Here is a 22,224-nt window from a genome sequence, read left to right as displayed (position 1 = left end):
AGGGCCGCGCGGCGGGCAGAGACCGAGGGCGGCGCGGGGGGGGTGGGGCGGGGGGGGGGCGGGGGGGTTTACTGAATGTCCTGACACAATCAGTCAGTTGCCTGGCAGTGCAGGAATTGTCCAGGAGCAGCCAGTACAGCCGGTGGAGCAGTAAAGGAACAGACCCAATATAAACAGCCTTATGCTGCAGCCACAGGGAGGAGCTATAGAGCAGATGCACAGATTCACTAGCTGTAGCAAACATTACACACGTTCACACACTCATTTGTAGCACGAAATCTAATGGATGCACCCAGTGACATCAGTGTATTGTAGGGCCTCTGAAACACTGGCTCACCTTCCTCCATCACAGAGCTCAGGGCTTTTCATCTTTTATCATCTTCTCTTTCCTATGCTTTCCTCCACTGCGTTTCTCTGACTGCCTACATCCTTTGCACACGACTCCAACCCTTCCTATTGCCCTCCATTTTTTTCTCTTTTCATCTTTTTTTCCCCTCTCCTTCCACCTCAGCTCTATATTTTGCCCTGTGTCCTCTGTGCCAGCAGGATATTCCCCTGATTTAGCTTTTCATTTCCCTCCTCTATCACACTCTTATCCCCTTTTCCTCACTCTAGCCTGCAGCCCCTGGTTCACTTTCTGCCCTCTAGCTTTCATCACTCCATTCCCTTTTATTTTCTTCGCTTTCTCCACATTGCATTTTCACAGCGTGTTACCTTGGGGATTTCAAGGAGGCTTAAAAGGAGCTGAAGGGAGAAAGCATCTCTAGTTGTGTATATTATGCGCCCCCTTGTGTTTGCCTAAAATGGACAAGGAACAGGGAAAATGACAGTCGACTAATTACCACCAATACCAACTTTTTACCTAAAACAGTTAGTGCCATGCAGGCACACAGGAGTTGAAGCACACACAGACTGGCTCAGAGAATCCTGCGGGGCTCCAGATCAATATATCATTCATTTTTAACAACAACTAAATGGATAAAACCCAGTCAGTTAGACCCTCGCAGTATCAACACAGTCGTGGGGTCTCGGACAGACCTCCATTCTGGACACTGCAACACTGACCATATTTCCAGGCAGTGTGTCAGTGTGTAAGAGTGTGTTTGCAAAAGCAGCACATCCAGTTGCAGCAGAAGAACGGGGGATTTGTCACGCAATGATCTGCTTAGTAGAGAGTCTGGAGCAAGTAAGAGTGTGTGTGTGTGTGTGTGTGAACGTTTGTGTGGAGAAAAGTGCATCCTATGGATGGTGTTTGTGTTTAGCATCAAAATATATGCAGTCAAAGGGTTAAAAGTTGTGTTCAGCCAAACATTGGTGATTTGTTCAGCCAAGCAGTAAACGGGGGAAGGACTCCAAGGACTGGGAGGGTGCAGGGTTAGAGAGGGTTTGTGTGTGCTTTAAAGCGTTGCATTAAAATTTCAGATCACAGCACGCCACACAGTCAAGGACCCTGACTGCCTGAGGCTCACGAGTGAGAGAATGAGTGTGTGTGTATTTGTATGTGTGTGTGAGTATGTGGGCGGCCGTGTGTTTATTAGGTTTTGTAAGCAAATGGGGCCCACTATATCTGCTTTTTAGGATGGGCTTTCTTCTAACATAAAAGGATGAGCAGAGAGGAGAAGGAAGGGGAAGAAGCTCTGTACAGTCACAACAAAAGGAAGTAAATGGGAAAGTCTGAAAGACTATGAAACCTATTGATTACAGCCATTTACACTACATGTTACATTTTCCCGTGACCCTTCCTCTGAGCTACACAACTGCACAATACAAGAGCTAAAAGATAAGAGTGTGGGAGTGATGGAAGGAGGGAGGAAAAAACAGGGAAAAATGTTGTGAGAATGAGAGCAGAGGGATCAATCTGTTTTTAACAGCCAATCAATTTAACAACTCTGTTAATGGAGACAAAGTGAGTTTGGGGCACGGTAAAGTGGGTAGGGAAAAACCTTAAAAGCCAAGTTGACACTGCTCTAGTGTGTAAAGGGTGTGAGTTGGACGTCCTTGATTGTCTTAGAATAAAAAATTTCTACTATATAGGCAATTTTCTGTTAGAGGTAAAATATTACACACAGCTATATAAAAATGATAAGAATGAATTCCTTTATAATTTCAACACTATGAAACGCTGACAACATCAATGTTTGTCTATTCAATCAATGTTATACCTCACCTTAGTGTTCTTTATTGTTTTTATTAAATTCAAACAAAGAAGTTTCGCTAACCACTTAGCTAATTCGTCTTTTGTTTTAACAGCATTGCTGCACACATTTAGTGGCATTACTGCCATCCACTGGCCCTAATGTCCACCACTACATATCTTGGCCAAACACAGCCAGATCAGTCGTTCTATGCCAACAAATTAGGCACCACACGTTTTCCATTCTTTGGATAATTAAAATTTAGTTGACTTTTTCTTTTTTTTTTGAATAGTCCTACATACTCCACCAAGTATCAAAAAGTACAAGGAGAGCACTTGGTTTAAACACGTGAGCTTGCTGGTGAGATGCTGTATCTATTAAAATTTTGAGCCCACAGCATGAACCTGCTAACTCCACGCAGCTTTTGTGCTCACGTGTCACCGTATGAGAAACACTGCTTTGACCCATAGACCTCAACACCAGAGATTTGATTGTTTGAAAAACACACAAAGCTGATGTTAGGTCAGCAGAAAAAGGCTTTTTAAATTTATTTCTATCTTCCTATAATAACTAGGCACAGTCTGATACTTCATTCAAACACTAGCTCTCAAAAACACGTGCCGATCCAGCTACTCCATGACGGCTTTTTACCAGAACCAGATGGCACTGGTCAACCAGTGTTGTGTGTTTTCTGAATTCAGTTCAGTGTCTTATTGTCCTGTGTAATTTCATTTAAATAAATCAACAATGTCAGCAGTTTGAATGAATTTTAACACCAGGAACAAAGACCGGAGCCGGACTTACTCTAAGATTAGTTTTGTTTTGATACAAGCAAAAACACCACCTGAAGACGAGCCTTCGCTGCATACACTAATGTCTCTTCTCAGTTTAACATCACATTGGACAGATGAGGAGTTCACACCTCACATGAAATAACTCTTTCTCTTCCTGTTTATTATATATTTCTTGTAACCCAACCTAGAGATGTTTGAAAACACTGAAAATACTTTTACTCCTATCAGTTTGTAAAAAATGATATGGTTCCAACGCTCATAATAACATTACACACCATAATATAAAGATATTCAAATCCAACCCATATAATTCATATAATTTGTGTTATGAATGTTTTCTGGATGCTTGAATGTGTCTGGCAGACATTACTAATCTTGGGGGAATGAGGAATGCCACTTCAAGTGCCACGGTGACATGGAAAAAAACTTCAGTTCTTGTCCTCGCTCCTACTATGAGATCAATAATGATAGATGCCCACCACTTCAGTAATTGTAGCCACGTTATCACAGAGATCTTGTTAGAAGCCTGTGTCTGAGCTCCCACAGTGTGGACGTGTGGCCTCTCGAAACAGAGAAAGCCTTGAAATGACTAAATAAAAATAACAAAATAAATAAAGTCTCCTTTTCCTGTGGCTGCTGAATACATTACAGTCCCCTTTTTGTATTTACAGTGCATTAGTGCTGCTTTGGATTTGGGAGCTGCTGAGTAATATGGGAGACAATCCAGCTGTTGGGGAGAACGGGGGAGTTTCCGAGCAAGGATATTGGCTAAACAGGATGATTATGTCCTGACTGAGCTACGATGAAGCCAGAGACAAAAACACACCCACAAACACACACACACACACGCAGAACGGCAAGAAACGTACTTTGCTGTGGATTCCTCGTCATACTTGGTCTTCAAATCAAAGAGTTCGGCCTGAGTTGTTTCAAGTGCTGTGGAAAACAAGATGAGACAAACAAGAACCTCAACCCAGTTGTATGATATATTAAATTATGAAAGTATAAAGATGTTTTAAAACAGTTTTGATAAATGAATTATCTGAGATTTGTGAATTAAAGCGATTTACGGTAATGAAAGTTATTGCCCTACATTTGCTACTATTGTTCTCATCAGCCTGACTAAACCAAGATTATTTTTAACTTGAATATTTTCCTGAAAATGAGGCAACCACTGAACCACTGATAAGGAACACTTGAGGTCCTTATTTGAAAAACTTTAAAATCAACGTGCTTCCCAAGGTGGGAACTTTTTTCAGATGAAAACAAAACTGAGGCCGGTGGCTGTACCTGTCTGTAGGGTCTGGGCCTTTTGCTCAGCCTCTTTTAACCTTGATGACATGGAGTCCTGGCTCTCCTGGAGTTTCCTGCGGAGACAGACAGAAGGTGAGGGGGAAAAAAGGAGGAGTGAGGATTGGAAAAGTCACAATTGAGATTTCCAGTCAGTGAATCCTGGTTTCACACTTTGTGGCAACTGCAACTACTCTCTATTTTCCCACCATTTCTAAAAAGTGTTTTCTCCACTCAAATCCTCCCAACAAACCCACTCCTCATTAAGCAGCCCTATTAGGCAGGAATGTCTGGCCACTGGGGCACGCTGCACACGGGGTGGGGGGAGGATGGGGAGGTGGCGACGGAGGGGAGGCGGGTGGGTGGCAGAAACCGCAAGGATAAAATAGATTCATTCTTAACACATAAAAAGTTGGGTTTTACTGAGAAAAAGAAATACTAGTGTGTGTTAAAACATCAATAATGTTGCACAAAGACACTCTTTATGGGCCCCTTTGATGCCCCCCCCCTCCACCAAACTGCCTCCCCTGTCATCTCTATTTTTCTGCCCTCTACTTCATCCTTTCATCTCCCTCTCCTTTCCTAACTCCTCGCAGGATAGAATGCATCAAAGGTGCCATCTATTTACTGCCCCTCTCAGACACAGGAAGTCGGCTCTCTGCAGACAGGAAGAAGCCTATAAAAGACTGACGTACAGGAAATACAGTCGTACAATTGATCCTCTACTGTATGTCTGAAAGGGGGCACAAATGCAGCTTCACACAACAAACAATAACAACACTGTAGTGTTCAGTAAACACAAATGCCAAGAATGAACATTAATTCTCCAGAGAGGTATAATGTGTTCATTTCTGACTGAATAGTTCACTTATATTTGAGAAAAACACACATCTTTCTTTACATCAAACCAAGATAAAAGCCACAGTATTAACTGTAATTTTGTCGAGATTAGTGTGGTTTAAATATTTTGATTTTGATTCCCATCAAAATGCGTATGCCCCCACAGAACAAACAGGGCTCTGTTGTCTCCTGTGCAGGTTATTATTAGTTATCCCTGCAGTCATCAGAAAAAAAAGGTGTTTAAAAATGTTCACAAAAAAAAGTATAAAAGGTCAAACATTTCATACCTCTCCTTCTCTGCATAGTCGTTGTGTAGCTGGAGCTGCTTCTCTTGGGCCAGGTTTTCTGCTTGATTCTTAAGGGACTGCTCATACTCCCGGATCTTCTCTTTCAAGGCTTTGATGGTCACCTCTGGAGGAATGAAGTTTAAAATAATAAATAATACAAGCACTTAGCAAAACATATAAGGAACAGACTTTAGGAAATTCCTAAACCTGATAAATGGCAGTGCTGATGTTAATGGTTTGGTTGGGGCAGTTGACCTCAGCTTAAGAAACAGTGTTTCATTTCCTGCATTCTTTCTCTGTCGGCACAGACGAAGGCCTCGGCCTCTGAGGTTCCTGTCTAATCTGTACATCCATGACTGGTGTAGAATATTCAATGTTCAACCACTTTAGATATGCTGTATTCATTAGGACTCCATTAGTTCTGGAACCTCATAACCTGCTGATGGCTGAGCTTTGTGTGAGGCTGTCTGAAATAAATCCCACACATAACTGAGGTAATAAATAGACTGGTGTATCTGTGTGTGTGTGTGTGTGTACATGCGTTGAGTGTATTTCTCAGAGAAAGATATAAGTGAGTGATGAAGAGCATTGCTGCTCACTGGCTTTGACAGAGGGCTCTTAGCACATTCTGTGTGTATGTGTATGTGTGTGTGTGTGTGTGTGTGTGAGATTTAAACTCCAGACTCACTGCTCTGACACATAATCAATAGAGGAGAGTCCCCTCAGAGCCCTCTTACCCCTTAACTGCTTAACTGAACTTTAAACATTTAGGTTGCCGGGATCAATGGCCCCTGCACTCTTTGTATATGTGTGTGTGTGTGTGTACAGTCGGAGCTGTGTGTGTGCGTGTTAACAGGAGTGGGAGTTCCAGTGTGTGTTTTGGGGTTTAAATATCCCCCATCTATTGAGGCTGGAAGGAGGGATAAAGGATGAGGGAACAGAAAAATCAATGGCAGAATGGAACCCTGCCGCTATCGAGCTGTTCCAATTAACTCTCACTGAGGAAAGGGAGATTCCAAAACATTCCCCGCTCGCTCACTCACTCCTCTTTTTCGACTGATATTACAGCACTTTTATTGCAGCCCCTCGCTCGTCTCCCCAAGTCAGTCAGTTTGTCCATCTTTCTTTACCCTGAGATAACCTGTTGGTTTTTTCCAACCAGGAAACTGTTCCTTTTGGTTTTTTCTAAAAGCAAGTTTAAGTTTGTTGACCTTGTGCATCCTGGTGGGCAGTTTAATATGTCTGAACGTGGAAATTTCATTCAGTTAGATTAAAAGGTATTTTAGGGAAGAGTTCAACAGTTGCAGACTGACTTTATCTAGGTTGTACCTGTGACTTCTCTTAATGTGTTCAGAAATACGTTAAAAAATGGTTTGTCATTCAGGAAACGTCTAGACTTTTACTACTAAGTCATTGTGTTTTAGCTGTTCTACTGTTTTATGAAGTTCCACATGCCTCTTATTAACTAATTCTGATTAAATGTTCATCCTTTCAATCCACGGGCATCCTCCCCCCAAAAATGTTCAGCTCTCACCTTGGTTTTTGACCTCTGCAAACTCTTTGTTGTAGTCCTCCAGTGTCTCTCTTAGTTTGGTGTTCTCTGTCTCAATGTCGTGCATCCTCTGGAGCTTCAGCTGCAGCTGCTGAGCCAGCTCCAGCACAGGTACAGGATCTGGAAGAGACAACACACACCGCGTTAACACCATGTAAAAACGACACAAAGCAGAGCTACGAGGTGGCATGGCGCGCTCGGAATAACTACATTCAAGGCCCTGCGAGAGCGTTTGCCCTGGTGAAGTGTCCTTGAGCAAGGCAATGAATCTCTCACTGCTCTGGGAGAACTCATCTGGAGCACACAGTGACCTTTGATCTCCCTGTGGAAGATTACTGGTTACTGTGAAAAAACATTCACAGCTACACGCATTGTTATGATTAGAAGAGTACAGAGCTGATTATTTGGAGAACACGTCTGACACAAAATAAAATCAATTTGACTTTGATAGCAAAATGCAGATTCAACAATAAAGCTAAAACTGATGTGACTGTCAAATAAGGGTTTATTACGGTAGCTTTGATCATAAGGGTGGAAGAACTGCCTCTTCTTGGTGTGTGTGTGTGTGTGTGTGTGTGTGTGTGAGGGGGGAGAGCCGGGGTCGCACAGAAGCACTCCTCAGAAATACTTTTTTTTGGAGAAGAACTAAAAAACCCAGAGGTAGTCATGAGTAACACGTTCATGACTTAATGATTTACAGTAATGATTTATCCACAAATTAATTTTTTTTCTACAGGATCAAAGTGATAATACCCGTGAAAGCAAATAATTGATAGAAAACCAGTCTTTGTATAACTGAAGACTGTTGGGGGTTTACAAGATAGACTTGGGGGGGGAGGGGGAGACCTGTCAGCTGCTGACACAGCAGAAGAACTGGATATGTGACACTGAACTACAGTCAAACAGTTGACAGAAACATTACTGGGCTGTGATGAGTGTAAAGGGTTTTTTTTTAATGGTTTGCCTTAAAAGCACATAAAAAGGAGAAACAATCACAGAGACTGACGGTCAAAGTAAAAAAGCACAAAGAACACAGGAGGTAAATAAATGTTGAGAGGAAGAAGAGAAGGAGGGAAGAGAAGACGAAGACGACTATCTGGAGGCATTTTCCCAACATCTCAGAACACACAGCAGGGTTAACTGTCAGTGTGATGAAGAAAGCCCTGTCAGTCAGACCAATCACATCTGATTGGTGCTCATGGGTGGCAGACTGGTGACAGGCAGCCAAGAGACACGGGCGACGCTCATCAGCATGCCAGCTAAAAGAGCAGTGTGTGTGTGTGCGTTTATGTGTGTGCGCTATATGTATGTGTGTGTGTGTGTGTGTTGTACAGATAAGAGGAACTGACAGCTTACAGCTGGGGGTATGGGCTGTGTGTTTGTATGTTTGTGTGTTTGTGCTCGCGCGTGTGTGTCACGTCTGACGCAGTTAGATATCTTAACTATGCTAATAAGAGATCAGCACAGACAGATTGGGAAATTTCATGCTGATTCTATGCTGCCAAGGTGACACACCGTGCAGGACTAAGCTGTGACACAAAGAGACACACATTCAGCCCGTCATAAACACAGGGCAGCGCTTACAGCCTCACAAACACGCACAGGTACAAACAAGCAAACACAGAGGAACAAAAACTGGATCCCAAGAATTTTCTTATCTGCCTCGCCGCCCTTGAAAGTCAAATTTCTCCCTTTCTTATCAAACTTATGTCCTTAACAGCAGCAGCTTTCCAAGTCAACTGTACAGCTTGTTAAAAGCCAATGGACTTGTAGGCAAACTGGTGCTGAACACACTCTTGCCAGACACCTTTAATCTAAAGCAGAGCGCACACTGGGCTGACTAACCAGACCTTCAGCTGATAGAAGACAGAACAAAACACAGCGTTTCCTCTTTCAAGACTGCTGCATTAGTCAGGCTGGTCTGCGTCTGTGTGTAATTGTGTGTCTGCGTGTGTGTGTGTGTGTGTGTGTGAATCAAGCATTACATCATTGTCTCGCTGCAAGTTAAGAATAGCCCCGTCAGAGCTGCCGCTGACTTATTGGGAGCAGTACAATCCAAAGATATTACTGTAGGTCTATCCATGTGGGAATATGATGACCTCCTTACGCTATAGATGAACTCAACTCCCATTCCTACTCAGTCCCTGCACGGTTCCCATACAGCTGAGATTTTACAGTGAGCTGCACTGTGACTGTGACTGTGTGTGTGTGTTCTGTAACGCCCTGTGCTCGTGTCCCTCGTTGGCCTCAGCGTGCTTAACGTGATTGCTCATGTGTGCACTTTGAAGCGGCCAGTCGTGGGCGCACTTGTCATCCATATCAGGATGCACCTTCTGTTGAGACCCTCTTAAGGCTGCACCAGTGGGAATGATCTCACAGGGACATATTAAGGTGCTGCACATGGCTGAGTCCACAGTGGAGCAGCATCAGAGGAACATTGCTACGCTTATTCTCTTGTCTTTTGGTGATGTCGAGACCGACAGTGGGGGGAAAAAAAACAAACTCTTCATTACATTTTGGACTCAAGAGAGGTGTTGAGTCAAACACTGAGAGACACTGTGCACAATTCACCTAAAGTAAACAATCTTACCTGGGACATCGATTATTTTCTTATACACGTTCAAGAAGGCGGCCTCTGCTTCTTTACTTCTCTTACTTAATGCATCAATCTGAAAGGGAAAAAAAAAGGAGAAATAGTTTATATTCAGCAGACACTAACATCAGATCAGAGCACACACACATAAGGCAGGCCCATTCATTTCACAGTAAGAGCGGTCTACATATCTGTCTATCCTCACTGTGCAGCGGTATGTTGCATGTGATCATGTCTGCCACCGAGCGGCTGCATTAGTGTTTCCTTCCCGTGAAGTAAGTTCAGCTGTTCAGCCGATGACGGATGCATTTCATTTGCTGCGTGCCCGCGTCTGTCTGTCCTCAAGTGAGGGTGCACAAGTCCGTCGGACGATGTGTGTGTTATTGTGTGCGAGTGTGTGTCCGTTTTCCCTCCAGCATGCTGACATCATTAAACAGCTGGCTCAGTCTTTCCAGCCACAGCAGGGGTAGATTATTCAGTCAGCTCTTAGCAGCCATACAGTGTGGATCCATTACTGATGCAGCCATTAACACAAGGCGACATGGCATGCATTCCAACACAGATATTATTAAAATGGACAGCATTAGAGCCAATCCATATGAGATAGATTTTGAATATGAGAAGCAAAGTTAGTGAGCCAAACACATGTGAAGTCAAATCGAAATGGAGGGAAACAGATGCCAAATAAAGACATTCAGATGGTGCTACTGTACTGGGCAGAGCTACAGCTGACTCTTCTGGCTCACGAACTCAGACTAAACAGCCTTGTGTTTCTTGTCCAACTCCTCTAGCACAGAAAAGAAGCACAGACAAAAGCCAGCATAAGTCCAAATATAAAGTCTTCACATTCCCAGCCAAGCCAGTAGTGTAGTTGATGGGTGGTTTAGGGGTTCTTGCCACTGTAAACAGAGCGAGCTGCATGTAATACTGCCGGGGCTCCTATGGGAACCTAATAAATCTCTTCACATGGCTTTGATTCATCTGTAGTTTTTTAGCCGCAAAACATCTGGCCCCGAGAACGCTGGTGCCAGCAACTACTCCCCCCTTTTGTAATGCTCCCATTTGCTCACTCTTGAATTTTGCTTCTTGTCACTTTCATGTTCTCTGACTCATATTTTTTCCCTTTCCTTCAATCATTTTCAGTGTCAGTCTCTCTCACATGTTTCTCTGTCATACAATCAAGTCCCTCTGGCACGCACAAGTGCCCGTGTCTTGTTCTATCTCTTGCACACACACATGCATGCACAGTATCTTACCACACAATCTCATTCTCACATCATGCTGCATCATGTACTCTCTTTATGTGCTGTGTGACACTGAGTGATCGGACCCTGCAAGGCCATTAATGGGAGATTACCAGTGCTGAGTACTAATACCTTTCACACACCATCATCAAACCTATTCATCAGTGTCAGAAGGAATGTTTGCATATGTATACACACACAAGTAAAAGAGTTGTTACTGCATCATTTCATGTTAAGAAGAACAGATACAGACGCTCACGAGCCAACGCATTAAATGATCTGCCGATGGCATTGAAGGGAGCCAGCTGCGTGACTCTACAATGACTGGGCCAAGGTCAGTGGTACAGCCGCTTTATATAGCCCAACATGGGAGGCAGGAAATAGACATTTAATGTAGGACACACCCTACAGTTAGAGGCAGGTTAACTGCAAGACCAGAGCCATTAGAAGACCACCCAGGATTTGCAAATACAACCCTGTGGTTCCTCGCTCTTTCAACCAATCCGATGACATCTGCTATTACATGCTCCTCTGCCCCCATCTCACACACACAAACACACACACAAACTCACTGACACATATGCACACACACAGGGTCAAACAAATGAAGTGACACAAAACCTCACCAGTATCAGTAGGTTACTGATGAGAAGTGCTTGCTATTGCAAAAGGTTTTCCTTCCACATCCACATATGTACATACGTCAGCATCTAGCGCCACCATCACTCAGCACTGCTTTGCTCCTCTATCCGACCCGTAGTGTGTGAAGGGCATCAGGCTGACCGAGTATGTGCATGCATGTGACTGTGTATTTGTAAGTGTGTGTGAGTGTGTGAGTCTGTCTGAGTGAGTGCGTGCGTGTGGGCTTGGTGGAGTCTGATAAGGGCAGGCTATGGGAAGCAGAGACTGAAGCCCTGGATAATGGAAAAGCTTATCAGATCAATGGACCAGCAAGGAACACTGAACATACAACACACACACACACGCACACACATTGTCTCTCACACGCACATGCACACACACACACACACATATAACCAGTTTACCAAACTGGGGCTGCGTGAAAACACTGTTACTGTTATTAGTAATAATTATGACCCAAAGGCATCCACCTTTCAATGCCAAAGATTAAACAGTGCATCGAGTCTGTCCTGTGTGTGGGTTAAAACTTTTTATTGTTCTTTCTGGGATCCACATTCACTTAGTAAAGATTGGAGCCCCTGGGTGAAACATTTAAGGGTGAATTACTGTGGGACTTCAACAGGAAGACCCTCTGGTCTTCTGGTGCTGTCTTGTCCTTGATCAAAGCATCGAGGGGTAAGCAAACAAAGCCAGGCTAAAATTACACATTCTGAGAGCTACTCATGTTGTGGCATGCAAGTGTGGGGAATAGTCGACTGATTGATGGGCTGCTCTGAGACTGGCGCGGGTGTACAGTATTATCTCAATAATCATAAGATAATGTCTTTCTCAGTTCCGCGACCACCCACTAAGCGCCTCAGCATGTTTCTAGTGTGCACGTCGTCGAGGTGTGTCAACATGAGAACGGTGGAAACAGCTGACAAAGCCCCAATTATACTGCTGCCGTTTCTTTTCTCTAAATAGACTGTGGATCATCAGCAGAACATGGTGGAACCACTATAAATTACAGCATTTTTACATAACCACTGGCTGTGGTTGCTGCACCAACACAAGGATATAGAAACTAACTCAGCATTTAACTGTGATATTCTATGGCCAGCAGTAAAGCAGCTCTGTCACCATCTTTTGTGATGTGATGAATTTATCTATACTCCTGCAGCCAAAGATGAGACGCTGGTGGGACAAATGTCCAGCAACAACAACCCAATACTACACTGGAGTCCAGAATGACCTCCTCCGCTCCTACCCTCTGACTTTCACATATGGGAGTGAACTGGAAATGCATGGCTGCCAGTGAGGAGGAGTCATGAAGGAAATAGGCCAAAATGATGGAGGAGGAAAAGAAGAGGAAGAGTGGGAGTATGATATAGCGCGTGCACACACACATACACACGCAAACAAAAGTCACCTCTTATTAGTCAAGGTACATTAAAAGTTAGAGAACAACTTTAAAGAAAATAAATATTCTAAATAGAAGAAACATGCCTCATATTTCACTGCATCAACAACAACTAATCCTACACAATCATGCAGACAAAGTCGGTGGAAATAGTGTTTGGTGAGTTGTGACTGGCTAGAGCCAGGGTTATGTGGTGCCTTTTTTTCCAGGATGCAATTTAAACACACCCTGGGGCTGCAGGATTTCATGAATAGGATAGAAAATCAAGAGCAGAGTGGAGTGAAGAAAGATGGAGAGGAAAGAGAGGAAATGAGATAGTGGCAGGAGAGCAAGCAGAAGAGAAGAAAGAGAGCAAGAAAAAAAAAGGCAGGAGAAAGAGGTGACAATTTAAGGGGATAGATGAAAGTAAAAAAGGAGAGAAGCACGACCAGTCAATGAATGTCAAACGGCCATCCAAAAACGTACTGTTTAGGGTAGGGTTGTGCATTGGCAGAAAACTCATGTTTATCTCAATGTCAAAAAAAACAACAAAAAAAACTACAACACACTCACCTCTCCTTGGAAGCTCTTGAGCAAGGGGGCGACCTGTTTCCGAAAATCCTATTAAAAAAAAACAGAAGAGAACATAATCAGCCTCGGAAAATGAACATGAAGAAATTAATTTTAACGCTTAAAAGACAAACAAACAGTGGAGCTGTTCAGCAGCGATCCCAACCTAATGATTTTCACAATGGCTCATCTTGTCATCAACGAATCATGTGAGTTATTCATTATTTGTACTGATGGGCCCTTTTGGCCGTTGTCGTGAATAAGGAGTGGTGCGTGAGTGAGTTTCGAAGACGATGTCAGGGAGGAGGTGAGGTTTGTACCCCAAGGAGATCTGGCACTCTGTGATTCTCATAAAAACAGGTGCAGCACCACCTGGGCCACCCAGAGGCACCGTTAGCGCGTGAGAAATACAGCGCAGATGAGCCGCAGTGTTAGACAACAATTGATGCAAATTGACTCTCTGTACCACGTTTTTGTTTTTCCTTTTAATCGTAAAGCAAATTATTTTCCTCCTGCAGCCAAGTCACATTGCATGACATTCCAGTCTGAGTCAACGGATTCAGATTAGATAGCCAGTTGAGAGTGTATCAAGGGAACATGTAAATCACCATGCTGTTAGCTGAGCCTACATCCTGACAAACTGAACTGGAGCGTAAGGTAAAAGCACAGCAGAATAGGACATTCTGTACAAGAACACTTGATTTGCACCGATTTGTGGACACACATTCTCACAAAATTGCCAAATACAGATGAGAAGTAGGCCAGTGATGGATGTAGCTGCTTGGAAGGGCTATATCTACACCACATCTGATTACAGGACCTGGAACTAGTGTCTGGACTTGGCTATATCCCAGTTTAGGCCAGACAGGCTGCTTGTCTGAAGCTGAGGACAGGTCATGACCCAATGACCCTGCCCCATTGTTACCTCACCAGGGTCGATGTGGTTGTTTGTCTGGACCAATTCAATATTCCCCAGCTATGGATAATGACCCCGCACTACCCCCCTTCTTGCTATTCAAGCTCTCTATCACTCGCCCTCACTCTCCCACACCCCGTCCTCCCCCGTCCACCCACATCCCAAAGTCACGTGCAGTTATCAATTCGTTTCTGTTTTTACTACCCAAAGATTAATTTTTTAAAGCCCTGTTCTCTCACTTTAACCATTCCAAAGTGAAGCCTATAATTTAAACGAACCCTAATCCTAGCTCAAATACTTAAACTAACATTAAGTGTGGCGCCTCGAAGAAGCTTTAAAGTGAGTTAAAACCTGCACCATGTCCTTACAAGGTTTAAATGTCCTCACAATGATGACCATAATTATCACCATGACAATGTCAAAGAAACTAAACCATGAAAAAAAATCACGATTCGATTCAAAGTACAAGAACAAAAACACACTATTTATTCTTTTGTTTGGACATTCATGTATATGAGAACCAAGACTAATAGACATACACGGACAAATCTGTCTGTATAAATATTATTTGTTGTACGTAACTGGTCAAACGTTCCTCTTTCAACCTTCAGGCTTTAAATTTATGAAAATATACCAAATGTACTGTGGCAAAAAAAGAAACGTGTGTATACAGTAATGCTGTCTAGCCCAGAAGAGCTCCAATAATTACTACTTTTGTTCAAATCATACTCTTGTCTGAATGAGCAGCTAACTTTACAATACCTTCATCCTTCACACAACATGTATCTGTTACAATTTAAGAAACGCCTTGACACCAGCGTGGACTAGATTTTGACATGAAAAGTACAGAGAAATCGGCATCAGTCCAGTAAGGCCTACTTACAAACGTGTACGCAGAACAAACATTCAAACAACATGTAGAGACAAGCTTCTCCTTTTTTGCTAAATACCCAAGCTCTGAAAGCCTTTGGTCCACTCACTAGTGCTGTGCCCCCCTGGCCCCTCCACTTCCAAAGATTTATGACCATATAACATAACAATGCACACAGACACCATGGTCAATCCATGTGTGTGTGTGTGTGTGTGTGTGTGTGTGTGTGGAGTGGAGGGGGCCAGACAGCAGGAGATGGATGGCTGGTGTGTGAGCTGCCGGCAGACAGCAGACAGGCCAGCCCTAGGAATCCTCCAGGGAGTATGGAACTTACATTTGCTGTCTGTCTACCCTGCAGCTAAACACAAATGTGTGTATGTGCATGTGTACACACAGACATTCATACAAGCACACACAAAGTTGTTTTACTACAACCGACTTCAGCTAGCAATCTTCGGGCCATTTTACGATCATTCCATCCTTAGCATTTATATCTGTGCAGCAGAGTCTTGACTAACTAAAATGAAATTAAGAAGTGGATGAATGATTTAGTAAACGTTGGAAGCACAGTGAGAGGTGGGCTTAAGAAAAAAAAAAAAAAAAGCAACACTGTGTCAGAGGTAATAAATGATAAAAACTATATTTTCACGTTGCAATTCTTAGGACTACTTTCTAGATGCTACAAAAGCCAGTGAGAGTGTGTATATGTTATTATGCAGACCGTGAGTGCAGTTCACACCGAGTACAACTCAACAGACTAGACACAGTCAACGTGGGCTGCTCTCCTGGTCGTTGAATAATGGATCAGAGACGGACTCCCGCTCAGGCTAATGCAGTCTGATCTGATGTGACTGTGATCTCTGCTGACTGGTGTGGACCACAGAGAACTGACAGCCTGCTCTGTAGGCCGCTCCACCCAACACACACACAGCCACACACAAGATGTGCACAAGACGATGTGGGCATTTTTAATCAAGCACAAAACATCACATGTAATGAAGCAGTCTGTTTAGTAGGCAGCCTTGGTGCCTATATACTTCCAAACGCCAAAGTTTTAGAGCCTATTCCTATTGAGCCTGTTACAGCCCTGTAATGAATCCTGTGCTCATCTGGCTCAGATTCCTCCTCCACATACCAGGGAGATGCCAGGGGCCACACAGACGCCAGAGGAGCCTTCCTAAATCACAGCCTTGTTACACTGATGAATGTGTGTGTCCCGTTCTGTGATCTAGGCTATGCGACTCTGTGTGTTTGTGTGCGCACCTCTGTGACTACATGTTTTCATTTTTCGTATGCATGTTCTTCCTCTGTCTCACTCTGTGTGCTCTGGGTACTCTCTGTCCATCTCCAGGTCCCTGAATATGTTACCAGGGTGATATCTGAAAATAAGCTGCGAGATAAATGTGTAGGGTAGAGTGGAAAAATTAGCATCTCTGTGCGCAGGTACACTCTCCTCTGGCAGATAATCCCCTGCACTGGGCAGGTTACATGCCAGAGTCAATCGTCACAATGCTCATCCTGTGGTAACTATAATAGGCCTACTGTCAACTCCACGGAGAGATGACAATTTTCTATCCACTGTCAACTCCATTCATACATAATTCATACTACCATCAATAATTCACCATGGTGACATTACCAATAATAACACAACAATACTTTGTTTTCACTGTGTGGTTGAAATGTGTTGCCTTGGTAACAGAGATGAAACAAATATTCCCAGGAGGAGAGAAGGGAACACAGGATGAGGACAGAATTCCCTCCTGATCCCACTTAGTAGTGCCGTCACTCTCTCTCTCTTTTACTCTCTCTCTCTCTCTCTCTCTTTCTTTCTCTCTCTCTCTCTCTCTCTTTCTCTCTCTCTCTCTCTCTCTTTCTCTCTCTCTCTCTCTCTCTGTGTCTGTCTCACATAACCATATACAAACTCAGGGACCACACTTTCTGCACACATAAAAAAAACTAGGTCAGATAATACAAACTCCTGCGGGGTTTTCTGTTTCGTCTCCTTAGGATTTCAGGGAAACTAATGGAGAGACTATTTTTGGGAACCTACCCCCGCATCTCTGTGCCGCGTCTCCTCCTCCTTTGCTTTTTCAGTAAATAATCATGTCTACAGTTATAAACCAGAGAATAGACATTTGAAAGTGTAATGTGATTATGGTGAGAAGTGCCAGATGTTTCGGTGTTTTTGTGTCGGTGCATGTCTGTGAATTTCAGATTTTTTTTTTCTTACCTCTGGTGTGTTCTTCTTGAACTCGCGGCTTAGGTCGATTAGTTTCTTCCTGGACTGTTCACTCTCGTCCTGTCTGTTGGCAAGCTGTGTGGCGGTGGTGTCTAGTTCTTTCTGCAACAAGAAAAAAACAAAACACTTTTTTTAATTTACAGAGGCACGGTGTCATTTTTGCAACCAGCTCCATCAATCCTAATAAAGAACAAAACTATATCTGTGTATTGGCTGGACTCAGTCAACATGTTGTGGCAGTAAACTACAGCATCAGGGTTCTTAACACCTCAAACCTGTCTACACCTGTAGCTGGAGGTGCTTCCAGTGCAAGCAATATGTGAGCCATTTAGCGCACCAGTCAATCAGTTACTACAGTGTCAGACATGACAACGTCTCTAGCAATAGACTGTTACACACTTTTCACAACAGTTATTGACTGTCTGCGCCAGATGATCCCTCCCCTCACTACATGACAACAACAGCACAATTATCAACAACAGCACTGTTGTCAGGGCTGAGGCAAGGCTCGTCTTTATCCACATCCATTTTGCATTGTCATTAACAGCTCTTTTTGAGACTAGTTCCACTTAATGGGCCAAAAGCTGACACTAACAAGATATTTAAGCCTTGTAAAGATTGTATCTCAGTCTGCGGCTGTGTGAGTGCTAACAGATTATATTTCTGTTGGATTCTCCTGAACCAAAGGTGGCTCAAGTTGCAGTTTTAACGGTCTAGATGAGGGTGGGATCTGTCCGGTTTGACACCAACAACCAGTGCCACCTCCCTCCTACTTGCTTTAGTCAAAGTAGTATGACAATGTGTCTGAAAATGTTCCAATAGAAAACAGCGTGGCAGAATGGCTGAAGAGAGTATAAAATAAAAGGATGGATAAAATTAATGAAACTTTTCACTTAGTTAACACAGCCAGCTGAACAGAAAGTAAGCAGAGCTTTGACAACATTAGCACATTCAGGTATTTTACTAAATTGCTCAAAACGTAAGTGAAAAAATCTTACAGCAGTTTTTGCTCCCGTCTTCATCCCTGATGTTAGAATAACTCCAAACTCACTGCGTTTGACCTACTTAAATGAAACTACCCATGATTGTAATGAGGCACTGAACTGTGCCTGACAGGTTTTCAAGTACTAGTGCAAGCTTTTGAACTAAGTCTATGTTTATATTATACATTTTTTGTAACACAGAGACAATCTGCTGGTTGCTGTGCAGCTTGAGCTACATCCCAGCACATAGATTGTCTTATAAAGTAAACAAACACCTTAACTTTGTTTTATCAATGCTGAAGAAAATCAATCAATGTGTGGCTAAGTGATGTTTGTGTAGCTGGCTGGTACATACTGTACTAATCAATGTACAGGAACCTCATCAGTGTCTCAGTGTGTCCTTACTCTGCGTGCTCACTGATTCACTCATTCACGCAGCGTTTTCTCTCCTCCACTTAAATCTCTTTACTTCCTTCTCCCCGCCCCCTCCTTTTCCTTCTCCTCCCTCCCATCCACCTCCTGCGAGGCTGCCCACCCCTGAGAGTGATTAAACGCTGCTGAAGGGCCGTTATGCTAACTAACACACTAATCATTTAATACACACATTACCACAGGGGACCTGCAGGCTCAGTGTGCTGACAAGGTCCCAAAACACATGCACAACCCTCCTCACCCCTCAGACACTTCCCACCCCCAAACACTTGAGAAAATATAACCCTCCAAAGAAATAGTGCAATCAAAAACTAATTAGTTGATTTTTCCTCCATCAGCGTAAGGTTCAATTCCCTGACCAGCCACGTTACCGTTTTATCCTTAGCCCATAAAAATATAACAAATGGACTTCGCCCTCTGCAATGGATTTGACGCAGTAGTACAGGATGTTTTTGAAAAAATGCTCATTTGCTTACATGCCATCCTGCTCACACTGCCCACATAGCAGTTGATGTAGCAGCCTGTGTGCCCATGGCCATGGAGCAGCTGCAGTGTCTGTTAGTGAATTCGAGCGTGCGCAGAAGCTTGTGCAGGGCTTAATGAGAGCCTGACATCCATTTTAATCATATTAGATTAACTGACAGAAAATGCACGTAGTTCATGATAAGAGGTGTAATTATTATATTGGTAAAATTTGTTACAGGAAAGGGGACGCAAGGCCCTGCTAATTCACAAATAAACCATCGAACTAATAAATGCACGATAACATGATGACTCAAACATTATGTTCTGGATGTGCTAACAAAATCACTATAATAATTTTCAATCAAAACTTCAATTAAATCAAAATTTATATTGGAACCAAAGTACTATTTCTATTACAAGTACTATACTATTACATAAGATATCATGTAGTTGCACCTTTATTTTCCACCCCTTGTCTTTACTCTGTATATATTAATTTATTTCTCAGACATCAGAACACCATTTTTAAATATATTACATGGTTTCTTTCTTATTTGGTTTTTTCTATCTTTTTCAACCTGAGCAGTCAACCTTTCCCCTCCTACTCACTTAAATTGTTTGCTGTTTTGCTTTCACACAGTTCTGAGTGACAAGTGTGTAACCACAGATTTAGTTCCAGTGGTCAAATTGCCAGTTAAGAGTGTCATTTTAGAAAAACACCAGCCCCTTGGCCCAGTTTTAGTTTAACCTCAGTAAAGATGCAAATACAAGCTGTTCGAATAAGATACATCTCCACTAATGAGTGCCTCTGACTGAGCTTTTAATGATTTTACGGCTTTAGGAATTTATGTTGTATTTGAAATACATTTTTAAATTGTGATAGCACCATCAAATTCAGGATGACTTCTAGTTCTTTATATTTTATTTATTTTTTTCCTGAGTTGTACATTAAAAGGGAGAGGAACTCCAAACTTCTTCACAGGAATTGATCTTATTTTTCAATGCTGATAGAGAAATTACAACTAATAACCTTCATTTTTAGTTTAACCATATAGATTGGTAGACCTGTAATCCACTTACAGTATATTGCTATAGTCTTAACTAAACATAATGTTCATGTTAGTCAACAGAAGCTCTGACTCTGCATTGCTATAAATAATGCAACTGCAATAGTAATAAAACTTCATGTGATCAGTTGGTAGGTAATTGTGGATGAAATGCAAGAAAGAGATGAAGAGTCACAGAGGTAGAGAATAAACATGAAGTAAAAGTGTCTAGAAGTCTTCAAATCCTGATTTAACTTCAGCTCACTCAGCCTTGCCAAAAGCTTCCACTGACGAACTAATTTATTCATGGGACCAATAACAAAAATAGGCCCTTAACAGACCAGGGTGCTAACACTATGGTTTCTTAAAGGTTCACCAATCATCTGAGAAAGGCGATATCGTTATATCTGTAAATGTCGCCATACAATTAGCCAAACATATTACATTGACTTACCAAATCGTCGGGAAAATTGTTTTACAGCTTAACCAAACAAAAAAAAAAACATATTGCACATTTAAGAGTGTAGTGACAATACCAAGTTATATTTAAGTGCAGAAGGGATAGATTCAAACACTAATAGGATAAGTAATAGGATAAGTAATCATAGTCTCAAAAACCAGACTCAGGTTTTGACTATGCAGCAGTCCCTGTCCCAACATCAGCAAAAACAGGCAGACTTGCTGATAGAGCGCAACATCCCAAAGTGCCAAAGTGCACAATTAATGGGGCTTGTCCCTATTCACACACATAAAAATCTACTACACCGATACTCTTTTAATTCTGAACCCCACACAAGACTGCATCGGCCCCAACCTTTTTTGTGCCGAGGACCATTTAAATCTCTGAAACTTTTTTCACGTATCAGCCTTTAAGGTGTGGCAAATAAATACAACTAAATAAAATGATTCCACCAGCATAAAAACTGTTTTTTTTCTAAATATAATTCCAATCATTAAGCCACTGTATGTAACATTGTTAGCATTGTCTCTGTAACATTGCACAGAATGCTTGATCTCCAAATGGCGAAGCATTTTGAAGGCTTCATTGCCTCATTAGAGAGCCGCACACCACGTATTATGCAGTGCGGGCTCGGTGCGTGAGAACAACCTAGAAACAAATCCATCTTTTAACTAGGACTCCTGGAATTGTCTGTTAAATGCAGCTTTCTTTTTCTTTGAATACATAGGCTCTTCTGTCTCCTCACTGGCGCAAAGAAACTTTTCAAGGATGTCTGTTTTTTGCTCATTTTGCTAGTTTGAGGGTTTCAATTTAGCAGTAATGAATTATGTGTTACCGACCGGAGCAGATCTTTCAAGAAGGAAGCAGATGCAGGTAAGACATGTGACCGAGACAAGCATCTTAACATGTATCAAGTGTGAGTCATAGACAGATGCAGTAGAGAGAATCCGGTCTTTTTTCAAAATAAAACATCATTCAGAATCAGATAATAAATAAAACGGAAATAATTTAAGTTATGCTATCTGTGCGATCCGGTACCAATTGACCTACGCAGCCCGCAGCAAACGTGGTTTTGGAATCCCAGTTCAGTATCAGTATTCATCTGGATTCATACCACACAACTGGCCCTTCACAATACCTGCCATACCAGTTAACCATTTACATTTACTCTGAAAAGAGGAGCTGTTTGTCTCATTGTTTGGCTTGTTTTCATAACCACCGGAAGTCACACTGGTGGAATTCAAGTGTAATGATTCCTGTAGGGACACTGACAATGAAAAAAGAAGTGTAAGTATAAGCATTGAAGGTACATTGCACTGAAAAAAAAGGAACCACCAAAAGCTGTTGCACATAACCATTTCATTGTTTTTAAATGTGTCAGTTTTTGCATATTCAGATGCAGGCCTCATATTCAAACAGAAATGGAGCAGGCAGATGGATTGCAGACATATCTGGGACAAGTTTTGTGCACTAAACAAAAACGT

The 22,224-nt window shown here is 42.5% G+C and overlaps 1 protein-coding gene across 4 annotated transcripts in view; it reads right to left on the bottom strand.

Moving 5' to 3' along the window:
* cux1b (cut-like homeobox 1b) overlaps nucleotides 1-22,224 on the bottom strand; it is a 64,591-nt gene that overhangs the window by 26,424 nt on the left and 15,943 nt on the right. For all 4 annotated transcript variants that reach the window (XM_008309687.3, XM_008309688.3, XM_025055100.1 and 1 more), the window contains exons 2-8: nucleotides 17,346-17,456; nucleotides 13,329-13,376; nucleotides 9,489-9,567; nucleotides 6,881-7,018; nucleotides 5,347-5,470; nucleotides 4,220-4,296; nucleotides 3,799-3,865 (exon numbers count right to left, since the gene is read on the bottom strand). In XM_008309687.3, coding sequence (XP_008307909.1) covers nucleotides 3,799-3,865; nucleotides 4,220-4,296; nucleotides 5,347-5,470; nucleotides 6,881-7,018; nucleotides 9,489-9,567; nucleotides 13,329-13,376; nucleotides 17,346-17,456 — 644 coding nt within the window. The remainder of the gene's footprint in view (nucleotides 1-3,798; nucleotides 3,866-4,219; nucleotides 4,297-5,346; nucleotides 5,471-6,880; nucleotides 7,019-9,488; nucleotides 9,568-13,328; nucleotides 13,377-17,345; nucleotides 17,457-22,224) is intronic.

Source organism: Cynoglossus semilaevis, chromosome 4 (genome assembly GCF_000523025.1).
Source record: "Cynoglossus semilaevis isolate Cse_v1.0 chromosome 4, Cse_v1.0, whole genome shotgun sequence".
Taxonomy (NCBI): domain Eukaryota; kingdom Metazoa; phylum Chordata; class Actinopteri; order Pleuronectiformes; family Cynoglossidae; genus Cynoglossus; species Cynoglossus semilaevis.
Note: the sequence above shows the minus strand (reverse complement) of the source record. Positions and strands in the feature narration are given on the sequence as shown.